This window comes from Salmo salar, chromosome 24, assembly GCF_965601325.2.
Source record: "Salmo salar chromosome 24, fSalSal1, whole genome shotgun sequence".
NCBI classification, from domain to species: domain Eukaryota; kingdom Metazoa; phylum Chordata; class Actinopteri; order Salmoniformes; family Salmonidae; genus Salmo; species Salmo salar.
The window spans coordinates 35,097,802-35,110,714 of record NC_138314.1 but is presented as its reverse complement, the minus strand read 5'-3'; the positions used below and the strand labels follow the sequence as shown (position 1 = coordinate 35,110,714).

General features: G+C 43.6%; 1 protein-coding gene across 2 annotated transcripts in view; it reads left to right on the top strand.

Moving 5' to 3' along the window:
- Positions 1-8,877, top strand: part of LOC106585763 (uncharacterized) — a 43,792-nt gene extending 34,915 nt beyond the window's left edge. Inside the window, exons 6-8 of one of the 2 annotated variants that reach the window (XM_014172348.3) lie at positions 6,105-6,249; positions 6,531-6,752; positions 6,838-8,877. In XM_014172348.3, the coding sequence (XP_014027823.3) occupies positions 6,105-6,249; positions 6,531-6,752; positions 6,838-7,037 (567 nt within the window). In that variant the 3' untranslated portion in view covers positions 7,038-8,877. The remainder of the gene's footprint in view (positions 1-6,104; positions 6,250-6,530; positions 6,753-6,837) is intronic. The other variant, XM_014172349.3, reaches the window with a different exon arrangement.
- The last annotated feature ends 4,036 nt before the right edge of the window (positions 8,878-12,913 follow it).

The window sequence follows — 12,913 nt, the reverse complement described above, 5'->3', positions numbered from 1 at the left end:
ATCCTTGTCTCATTGTGCACTAGCGACTCCTGTGGCGGGCCAGGCGCAGTGCACTCTGACCAGGTCGCCAGGTGTGCGGTGTTTCCTCCGACACATTGGTGCGGCTGGCTTCCGGGTTGGATCGGCATTGTGTCAAGAAGCAGTGCGGCTTGGTTGGGTTGTGTTTCGGAGGACGCATGGCTCTCGACCTTCGCCTCTCCCGAGTCCATAGGGAAGTTGCAGCGATGAGACAAGACTGTAACTACTACCAATTGGATACCACGAAATTGGGGAGAAAAAAGGGATGTAAAAGAAATATACAAAAATAATCGGTGCTGTGAGTTGTCGATTCAACTGACATTACAAAAAATACATTCCATTGCATGAGCCACATCAGTTAACATCATTTGAATGAACATTCTACATTAGCATGGAAATTATTGCATCACAATACCAGGCAGCCATTGCAAGTGTACCCATGAGTTTCCCAGTCAAATTGCCAGGGTTAGAGGTTCCAAGCCCGTTCTATTCATTCTATTGCTATGGAAATGCTACTCTACATGTCCAGTGACATGTCATGCCTTTCACTAACAACAATCTCTGTCATTCACAAACTATAACAATAACCACACTGGCTTGAATTTTGTGTGTCTGTTGATTGTAAGAGAGGGAGAAAAATCGACATAATGAGCCTCAGTATATCTAGTGTATGTGTCTGCACAAGTGGCAGCATGTTTGTTTGTGGTCATGTAAACGCACTGCAGATTCCCCTCACTAGACAGGAAAGTGGTTAATTACTACTTTCGGCCAGGTTGTACAGATTGGCTCTTCACTTCAAAGATAAGACCCCACCATCACCAGAGAGAGAGGGGTGGGGGGAAGGGCGGAGGACAGAGAGGGCCTGGGGGGCAGGAGATAAGCTGTGTCCTTTTGCGGGCAGATTGAACCCCCTCTCAGTTGAGAGAGATGGGAATAAAGGTGTCAATGACGCAGCAGAGAGAGGAGCTGACAGGCGCAGACAGGTACAGGCCTCCCCCTCTCCTCAGGAAGCACAGCAGGCAGCCAGACACACAGATGGGCAGCACCTGTCCCCGGCAGCAGAGAGAGATAGGTGGGGGGGTGGGGTAGGTTAGTGGGCCTGGGTGGGTGGTCAGCCTTACTGTATTACGGCTTTATCTGGGAACAGAGTGTATCTACCTTAACAGTATTACATTCTCTCTTGTGTAAAACAACAAACACATTTAACACACACAACATTGATTTTCAATTCATTCAGGAAATGTAGGAATTATAATTTGCATGTGTGGGGTCATTTTGGTTTTGTGGGAGGGAGGTTGTTTGATTATTTTGGGGAGGATGCGTGGGGGCTGTTGTGGGCATTTGCTACGTCAGTCAGCTGAGCAGGAAGCTGAGGTTGTGTTTGCTAACCGTAATAACAAGGTTCCTTGTGGGTTCTTGCATGGGGCCTCGGGGGAGGAACAAGATGAGGGGGGAGGGGGGGGGTCAAGGCTTTGAACAGACTGTTTGAACCTAAAGCCTAGCTGAAAGATGGTAGCTCTGATCAATGCAGCGGTGCATTCCACGCAGCTCTGCAGCTGTGTGTATACAGCTGCAGCAAGTTTGCTATAGCAGGAAAATAATCCTGCAGCAACAGGAAATGTGAATTATTATGTGGATTAAATTTAATGTACATTTTTGTAGGGGTTGATACATTTTTCAAACAGGAAAATCAAGTCTGACATTTCCAAGGGGAAATTAGACAATTCAGAAGCTTTTTTTTTGTAGCTCAAATACTCTAGTTTTACAGGGTGATCAAATTAAGATCTTACATCTGTATGTGTGTCATACGCCAATTATCGTGTGTTGAAGCAGAGTTACTCTAGTAATGCCAGGAATGTATTGAATGACACACCATTACTGTGTAATGTGGAGGGACCATAGCAAAGCATTGAGAAGCCTCCTCTTAGCTCCTCTCCCACCTTGTTAGAAATACAATTGATCCTGTCACAGGGAAATTATATTATTAATGTGGCATTGTAAATATACTTTATTTGGATGAATAGAGAATTAAGCAATAAGGCACGAGGGGGTGTGGTATATGGCCAATATAACACGGCTAAGGGCTGTTCTTAGCGCGACCCAACGCGGAGTGCCTGGATACAGCCCTTAGCCATGGTACATTGGCCATATACGACGGGTAGGACAAAACATTCATTTTTACTGCTCTAATTACGTTGGTAACCAGTTTATGATGGCAATAAGGCACCTTGGGGGTTTGTGGTATATGGCCAACATACTGTACCACAACTAAGGCCTGTATCCACGCACTCCACGATGCGTCATGCATAAGAACAGCCCTTAGCTGTAGTATATTGGCCAGATACCTCACCCCCTCAGGGCTTATTGCTTAAATATAGTACTGCTAAGGGCTGTTCGCAGGAACAAAGCGGAGTGCCTGGAGACAGCCCTTAGCCGTGGTATATTGAGCATACTGTATACCACAAACTCCCAGATGCCTTATTGCTAATATAAACTGGTTACCAAAGTAATTAAAGCAATACATATTTAATGTTTTGTCATACCCGTTGTATACAGTCTGATATAGCACAGCTGTCAGACAATTAGCATTCAGGGCTCGAACCACCCAGTTTGTAATGGTCTTCGGAAAGTATTCAGGCCCCCTTGACTTTTTCCATATTTTGTTACGTTACAGCCTTATTCTAAAATTGATTAAATAAAACAATTCCCTCAGCAATCTACACACAATACCCCATAATGACAAAGCAAAAACAGTTTTTTTGACATTTTTGCAAATCTATTAAAAATTAAAACAGAAATACCTTATTTACATAAGTATTCAGACCCTTTGCAATGAGACTCGAAATTGAGCTCATGTGCATCCTGTTTCCATTGATCATCCTTGAGATGTTTCTAAAACTTGATCACCTGTGGTAAATTCAATTGATTAGACATGATTTGGAAAGGCACACAGCTGTCTATGTAAGGTCTCACAGTTGACAGTGCATGTCAGAGAAAAAACCAAGCCATGAGGTCGAAGGAATTGTCCGTAGAGCCCCCGAGACAGGATTGTTTTGAGGCACAGATCTGGGGAAGGGTACCAAAACTTTTCTGCAGCATTGAAGGTCCCAAAGAACACAGTGGCCTCCATCATTCTTAAATGGAAGAAGTTTGGAACCACCAAGACTCTTCCTAGACCTAGCCGTCCAGCCAAACTGAGCAATCTGGTCAGAAGGGCCTTGGTCAGGGAGGTGACCAAGAACTCGATGGTCACTTTGACAGATATCTAGAGGTCCTCGGTGGAGATGGGAGAACCTTCCAGAAGGACAACCATCTCTGCAGCACTCCACCAATCAGGCATTTATGGTAGAGTGGCCAGAGGGAAGCCACTCCACAGTAAAAGACACATGACAGCGCACTATGAGTTTGCCTAACGCACCTAAATACTCTCAGACCATACGAAACAAGGTTCTCTGGTCTGATGAAACCAAGATTGAACTCTTTGGCCTGAATGCCAAGCATCATGTCTGGAGGAAACATGGCACCACCCCTACGTTGAAGCATGGTGGTGGCAGCAGCATGCTGTGGGGTTGTTTTTCAGCAGCAGGGACTGGGAGACTAGTCAGGATCGAGGAAAAGATGAACGGAGCAAAGTACAGAGAGATCCTTGATGAAAACCTGCTCCAGAGCGCTCAGGACCTTAGACTGGGGCAAAGGTTCACCTTCCATCAGGACAACGACCCTAAGCACACAGCCAAGGCAACACAGGAGTGGCTTCGGGACAATTCTCTGATTGTCCTTGAATGGCCCAGCCAGAGCCCGGACTTGAACCCGAACGAACATCTCTGGAGAGACCTGAAATTAGCTGTGCAGCAACACTCCCCATCCAACCTGGCAGAGCTTGAGGCGATCTGCAGAGAAGAATGGGAGAAACTCCTCAAATACAAGTGTGCTAAGCAAGTGTGCTAAGCTTCATACCCAAGAAGATTCAAGACTGTAATCGCTGCCAAAGGTGCTTCAACAAAGTCCTATCAAAATGTGGAAAAAGTCAAGGGGTCTGAATACTTTCCAAAGGCACTGTACCATACCCCTCGGGACATATTGCTTAATTCTCTATTCATCCAAAGAAAGTATATTTGCAATGCCACATTAATAATATAACTTCCCTGTGACAGGATCAATTGTATTTCTAACAAGGTGGGAGAGGAGCTAAGAGTAGGCTTCTCAATGCTTTGCTATGGTCTCTCCACATTACACAGTAATGGTGTGTCATTCAATACATGCCTGGCATTACTAGTGTAACTCTGCTTCAACACACGATAATTGTCGTACACACACACACACACACACACACACACACACACACACACACACACACACACACACACACACACACACACACACACACAGATGTAAGATCTTAATTTGATCACCCTGTTGCAGGATAACTTTTCTGCAATTAAAAAATTGTCTGGATGTCCTTTGGTTGGTGGACCATTCTTGATACACACGGGAAACTATTGAGCGTGAAAAACCCAGCAGCATTGCAGTTCTTCACACAAACCGGTGCGCCTGGCACCTACTACCATACTCTGTTCAAAGGCACTTAAACCTTTTGTCTTTCACATTCACCATCTGACTGGCACACATACACAATCCATGTCTCAATTGTCTCTATTGTCTTAATCTACACTGATTGAAGTGGATTTAATAAGTGACAGAAATAAGGGATCATAGCTTTCACCTGGATTCACCTGGTCAGTCTATGCCATGGAAAGACCAGCTGTTCTTAATGTTTTGTACACTAGGTGTACACACAGCTGAAATGCTATTTCAGCCAATCAGCATCCAGGACCCAAACTACCCGGTTTATAATATCCAATACTCCGCATTGGATCAATAGTCCTCTGTCTTCCAAATGTGCAATATGACAGTGTATATGCGTTAGAAACATTCTATTTCCCATGACTGTTTCCATCCTGCACAGCACAACTGTACCAGTATAATGTTTATCTGAGCAGGACTCACAGGCTCAGTTTATTTAGTGATTTGGCCTCTTTTCGGTTCCTTTGTTTGGCTTTGGAGCGAAGTCTCTCACAGGGTCCCAGTGAAAAGTCTGGAGGGTGATGTCATAGTGTAGCTGAGCAGTGGCTTACAGTGTCCTTTGGGAACTGAGGCAGCAGTGTGGAGTATAGAAGTGTGGAGGGGGCGAGGAGAGAGGGGTGGAGGGGGTGAGGAGAGAAGAGAGAGGGGTGGAGGGGGTGGGGATAGAGGAGAGGGGGTGGAGAGGTGGAGGGGGTGAGGAGAGAAGGTGGAGAGGATGAGGAGAGAGTGGAGGAGGGGGTGGGGGGAGAGAAGAGAGGGTGGAGAGGTTGAGGAGAGAGGGGAGGAGGGGTAGGGAGAGAGGAGAGAGGGTGGTTGGAGAGACAGACGAGTAGGATAGTCTGTTTGAAAGTAGGAGAAAGTAAAACGTGATTTAAATTCCCCAGTCACAGTACATTCTACCGTTATCTATCACCCCTGCAACTCTTCACCAGGTTGTCGCTGTAAGTGAAAAATAGTTTTCACTCCATCTACCTGGTAAAATGAAGGTTAAATCGAATTTAAAAAAAGGATTGTTGTCATGATTCTAGTTCCAGATGTGTCAATACGTCTGTGTTGATCTGAACAGGCAGAAGGAACATAGAGCCCTCCAGTGGATGATATAAGCATTACATTCAGCTGCCACTTATGAGTCATTCAGAAATGGCCCCACCAACCTAACTACACACTGGAAAGCTATTTTAACCTCATTGATAACCAATGTAATGGCCTTTACCCCAGAGGAGACTTGAGACTGGACTATCACTGACCATATCTATTGTTCCAATTATACCCCAGAGATAACGAGTGCTGCCAGCATGTTGTTAGCTGTCATTCTAAAATAAAGAGAGTGTGTATCTGTACTGATTTCAGCTCGGACAAAGTGAGGCACTTGCTAGAGGAAATTTACTAGTGTCTTTACTGTGATCCTGGTCCGATCCTTCTTATAATGATGATGATGATGTGGACAGTGATGATGATGATGATCCAATCGTGATGGTCTGTTTCTTCTTCTTTTCCCATAGCAATATGAGAACTGGCGTCCCAACCAGCCAGACAGTTTCTTCTCATCTGGAGAGGACTGTGTGGTGATGATCTGGCACGAGGACGGCCAGTGGAATGACGTGCCCTGCAACTACCATCTCACCTTCACCTGCAAGAAAGGCACAGGTAAGACAGAAGTACAGTTTAAAAATGCCACAAAAGTACTTCAATGTTAGCCATAATTGTCCCATAATAATTGTCCCACCTAGATATCCTAAGATGGATGCACTAACTGTAAGTCTCTCTGGACTGGAGCGTCTGCTAAATGACTGAAATGTTGAGAGCTATTTCAATCCACTGACTGTGTACATTTATCTATCATTCATTCATTCATCCATCCACCCATTCATCCATCCATTAATCCATTCATTCATTTGTTTATTCATCCATCCATCCATCCATTTCAGCCATTCATTCTCCCATCAACCCCTGTGTGTTCTTCCCAGTGGGCTGTAACCAGCCCCCTCTGGTACAGAACGCTCGTACCTTCGGCAGAAAGAGGTCACGCTATGAGATCAACGCACTAGTGAGGTACCAGTGTAGGGACGGTTTCATCCAGAGGCACGTGCCAACCATCCGTTGCCATGAAGACGGCCGATGGGACATCCCCAAAATCGCCTGCATGAGTCGTGAGTACAGTAGATCGATTGATTGATTGATTCTAGTGAGGATCTCTCCACATTTTCTGACCAAGTGCTATTGTTTCTTCCCCAGCATCAAACTTCCAGAGGGCCTTTGCGAGGAGGCAGAGTTACAGCCTGTTCAGTAGCAACAAATACAAGCGGCGGTCCGACGAGGCGACGGCCCGACATCATCCTCACCATCGAGGAAGGAGAGAGAGGAGAGGCAGAAGACAAGCAGAAGACAATGATCGCCATGGTTACACTAGGTTACTCAGAACCAGCAGAGCCTAAACCATAGGAACGCAGGACTGTTAGTTATGTGGATATTTGTTTTTTTTAATGGAATGAAAACATTTTAAGAACTTTAATGAATGAAAGGACAAAAAGAAGAAACCCAAAGGATATTTACAATTTTTCTTGCAATTTTGATGATGGAATCTTGGAATGATGTGCCTTTTTAAAGAAATATTATTTTAAAGAATATTCTTATAAAGGGACACTATTTTATAACAAAGCCAAAGTGGATACCTTCAGTTGGCTACTGGGAAAGTGTGCTGGAGATGTACTTTGGACCAAATAATGCATTCATCCTCAACTATACGATTTTCTCCATTTTATACAGACAGGAGAGCGTTCAACTCTTACATTGGGAAAAAGATATCGGCAAATTCCAGCTTTTGTGAAATTATAGCGCTTATGTTATGCAAAATAATACAATTAATTTACAAATAGTCTGTACTACGCAGGCACTGACAATCAAATGAATCCACAGTACACAATCCATCTCTCTCTTCTCTACATTATTCCGGAAATGACATTTCAAAGAAAGAGGATCTATGCTTGGGTTTATCTTGTTGTTACACATGATTACTGTATGCATTTTTTCAGAGTTTTTCATCCAATACCAAGCTTGGGACTATCCGATGACACACGTCACTGACCAATCAGATTTCAGATCACAGAATGAAAAACTGAAACATGGCGAAGGCCCATTCAATCAGAATTTGACCTTTTATCACTAGCTCTTTGTCATCAGCTGCAGTCTTCATCCCATCTCATCCATAGATATATAAAAAATATATGATGCGTTGATAATGGGTTAATGTTTGTGCACATCCATTTAACACTTTTGCTTTCTATTGTATGTTGAGAAACAAGAGAGGAGATTTCTAAGTATTATTTGACTGAGGGCCAAATGAGTGTCTCCTCCTAAGCCCTAAAGGCCTTATACATTGAAGTGAAGCCATCGACCTGTAAATTATTTGGCTGTGTTGAATGAAACTATAGAAGGGAAAGGAGGGTTATGGAATGTATGTTTTCTAGACAATATAACCTGGAATTCCTTGCTACGTTTACAACAAATGTGAGGTATTTTAATGTTACTAAAACAATGTTATAAAAATCCTTTAAAAAATTTGCTTTACTTCTGTTCTGCCTGAGGGGGTAACTTCTCTGTTTCCTGACACTGTAGGCGACTCAAGCTCTTCGCTTCCTTCCATGTGCTGTTTTCTTAGGTCAATGTAAAACTACTATTGAGAGAATGTACTTAGTGAAACACTTCAAAAGACTTGAACAAACACCTTTTTAAACAAAAGATACAAATAATTTATTTTTCAAGCTGCTCTTCCTCTTCTTGCTATGTTATTGTTTTGTAAGTGAAATATTCTGATGATGCAATCACTTGGTCTGACTAGTCTCGATACTACATGTATTTACATGCTTTGTGGGAGACAGCTAACATCACAGTATCTGAGTCAATGTGATGAAGATATTCTTTTACTACACACTATGCTAGATAGGCCTTATAGTATGACATTTAGGGGTCAACAATGGACCAAGGGCTTCAATCAGCTGAAATTGCAGTGTTTCCGTCACAATATCACCAAACACTTTGTACAGATTTAGTGTTGCACAATTGATGACGATCATCCAGCAGTTGTTGTTTGTCTTTTTTTATTTGTTGTGTTTTAGCATTAAAGTGCACATAATAACATTTTATATTTACAGTATAACTTTTTTTTTTACAATGTGAAAGTCTGGGATGTTTGAGAAATACATTTTTAAATTAAACAAGACTGTTTTACCTGCTCTCAGTCACCAAAGAAATAAAAACAAAAGTTTGCCCATTTTACTCGCGTCGCCTTTTTGTTTGTAAGGTCACCACCATTACATGTATTAACAGTCTGGGGCAGGCTAGGCTTCAAACCATGTTACAAACCATGATTTAACGTTCAGCAGTAAGCTTTGACTTTTACCGTGATCGTGGTGGTCAACAGGACTTCACTTTGTTAGTAGTACAGTCCTACTACCAGCAGGTAGCGCTGTTGAACATTGAACTAGTTGTATGACATGCCATTTACTGCTCAAAGCTTTGTCTACAAACAGCTGCTGTCAATGAACTGGGATGGCTACTTTCACTTGAAAATCTTTAGCAACTCCTGAACATTTGTTTCTTGCGACATTGCAATATGTATCCAGGAGGTGTGCTACTGTTGCCTGAACGTTTTAATTAAAATAGATATGAAAGTGTGAGAGATATGAGAAAACAAATGTATTGAATTAGAGAAAATATGACGCCTACCAAAGCAAGACTCCATATTGTTGTACAGTTCACATTGTAACACAACCCTCTCACAAGTCATTACCTTTAAAGTATTCTTCTGCTTTCCATACCATTATCATCTGAACACAAATCCCTAATGGATTGGAGCCCTGCACAGCACGCTATTACAGTTCACCAGCGCTTTTGTGCACACATCCTCGCAGGGAGAAACATTACATGTGAATCTGTAAAGTGTTACACTTATTCCACAAGCCCCTATACTGACATACATTCATCCTCTTGGCTCCGGAGCGCTGGTCTGTGCTGTGAAACACAGAGAAAACAGGCTGATGCTCAATCCTTGGCCAGTGACCCTGGGGTCAAAGACAGTACAGAACAGAGGTGGATATATCACCGCCCTGTCTCCACAGCACATACTGTTCACTTTTAGGGGACATCGGTGACCATACTCAATTCCTTTAACATATGAGGTCAGAAGCACATGTCTTTTCGGGTACTGAGCAGGGAATATCAGTGAGGCTCAAAACGTTGGTATGGGTTGAAGCCTTCCATGTTTTGTTGGAGCATCTGCGTTTGGGTGCTCTACTTTTCTACCTATGCAATGCCTTAAAAACAATTCAGTACAAATAATGGTTTAAAATAGGGGGGCCTGTGCCCCCTTCAGTTCCACTGAACATCACTCCATTGGTCCCCCAGTGCCTGCTTATTGAGAAGCTCTGTCTAAACAGGGATCATCAACTAGATTCAGCCGCATGCCGATTTTTTTTTTGAGTGGATGGTCGGGGTGGCCAGAACATATTAACAAATAATTTGTAGACTGACCAAATTGACTGCAAGAAGCTCAAACATTTGCCCAAAAACATAATAATTCCAAACCTGATTTCCTGGTGTTTTTACGGTATTTTATGTCCAACAATGAAAAATAAAACCATCTAAAAAATACATTTTAAAATAGTCCTAAAAAAACCAAAACAATCCTCAGAAAACTTGGAGGTCCAAATAAAACTATCCACGGGCCTCCAGTTGGGGAGCCCTGCTCTACGATGATGCAATGGTGTGAAACACCATTACCAATTCACCATTATTACATACAATAACAGTGAGTAGATGAATGCAATCTTTGTATTGATTGAGGTTTGTGTACAGTTCTTATGGTGAACATTGCTGCTCTAGCTGTCATTAGCATTACAGGCCTCTGGCTGGATGTCCCACGGAGAGAAACCCTTCAATCTTCCTTCATGAAACAGACATCCCGTTAATAAGCTCAGGAAAAGAACACTCTCTCGGCTGGTTTCTCTGGGATATCGGAGGCTTTCTTCCCTCTTTAGAAAAGAGTCTAATGCTCCATGTCCATTGTTTATTCATTACTTTGGCATTTCCTCAGCCGTGTAACATAATCTGGATATCAGTGACAAGCATGAAACATGGAGAGGATTTAGCCCTGACGCACACACACACATGCATGCGCAAGCGCATGCGCATGCACACATACGCACAGACATTTAACAAGCCCCCACGTTGTGTGTATACTCTGGTGCTTTGCTTTGTATAATAAAACAGCATTGCTCTTCACCTCTCCGCCATAGTTTTTTGTGGCTTTAGTGATATTCCCTGCCATCTCCCTGGCGTGTGCAGCAGTGTATTTTGAAGCAGTCTTGAAGGAGTCTCTAACACAACCTTTGGAAGTGGCATGTCAATGGGTTCTTGGGCTAGTCAAACAACACCCTTACATTTGTCTGGCGTTTCCTTCTGCTAACACAGTAAATGTTTCCCCGCTGAAATATACCACAAATAGAACCACTTGGAGAGACAGCTCCCTGTAATCTACTTGGTTGGCTAGGCAACACTTAGCATACCAAAGCAAAGGAGGTAGAAGTTGTCTGTCTCTGTCCTGCTGCTCTCTCACTTCTTAAATAATAGTCAGTTGAATCACAGCTGGCAGCTCTCCCATGGAGAAGTATCAACAGCTGGCAGATCTCCCATAGAGAAGTACTGTATTAACAGCTGTCAGGTCTCCCATAGAGAAGTATAAACAGCCGGTAGGTCTCCTATAGACAAGAATAAACAGCCAGGGAAGATTAAGGGGAAATACACTTATTTTCTATATATCAAATCAAATGTTATTTGCCACATGCTTAAACATCAGGTGTGGACTAACAATGAAATGCTTAGTTAAAGGCCCATCCCAACAACGCAAAGAGAATATATATAACTAATAGAAAATAGAAACATAATAAATACACAATGAGTAACAATAACGTCGCTATATACACTGGGTACCAGTACTGAATTGATGTGAGTCAACAGGATAGATAATAAACAGTAACAGCAGCATATGTGATGAGTTTAAATAGTTAGTGCAAAAAAGGATCCATGCAGATAGTCCAGGTAGCTATAGGTTAACTATCTACAGTCTTATAGCTTGGGGGTAGAAGCTGTTTAGGGTCCTGTTGGTTCCAGACTTGGTGCATTGGTACCGCTTGCCGTGTGGTAGCAGAGAGAACAGTCTATGACTTGGGTGGCTGGAGTCTTTGACAATTTTTAGGGCCTTCCTCTGACACCGACCAGTATAGAGGTCCTAGATGGCAGGGAGCTCATATGGACTACCCTCTGTAGCGCCTAGCGGTAGAATGCCAAGCAGTTGCCATACAAAACGGTGATGCAGCCAGTAAAGAGGCTCTCAATGGTGCAGCTGTAGAACTTTTTGAAGATCTGAGGACCCAAGTCAAATCTTTTCAGCTTCCTGAGTGGGGAGAGGCGTTGTCGTGCCCTCTTTACGACTGTGTTGGTGTGTGTGGACCATGATAATTCCTTAGCTATGTGGACACCGAGGAACATGAATCTCTCGACCTGCTCCACTACAGCCCCGTCGACGTGGATGGGGGTGTGCTCGGCCCTCCGTTTCCTGTAGTCCACGATCAGCTCATTTGTCTTGCTGACGTTGAGGGAGTGGTTGTGGCCCTGGCACCACACTGCCAGGTCTCTGACCTCCTCCCTGTAGGTTGTCTCATCGACGTTGGCGATCAGGCCTATCAACGTCATGTCATCGGCAAACTTAATGACGGAGTTGGACTCGTGCGCTTCCACGCAGTCATGGATGAACAGGGAGTACAGGAGGGGACTACGCATGCAGCCCTGAGGGGCCCCCTTTATGAGGGTCAGCATGGCAAAGGTGATGTTGCCTACCATCACCACCTGGGGTCGGCCAGTCAGGAAGTCCAAGATCCAGTTGCAAAGGGAGGTGTTTTATCCCAGGGTCCTTAGCTTAGTGATGAGCTTGGAGGGCACTATGTTGTTGAATGCTGAGCTGTAGCCAATGAACAGCATTCTCATGTAGGTGTTCCTTTTGTCCAGAAAGGGCAGTGTGGAGTGCAATAGAGCTTGCGTTATCTGTCGGGGCGGTGTGCGAATTGGAGTGAGTCCAGGGTGTCTGGGATGATGGTGCTTATGTGAGCCATGACCAGCCTTTGAAAGCATTTCATGGTTACAGATGTGAGTGCTACGGGCGATAGTCATTTAGACAGGTTACCTATAGGCCTGGTCTTGAGTGTCTTATGACACACACAAACCACCTCCACACTTTATAGGCTATTATTAAATCTAT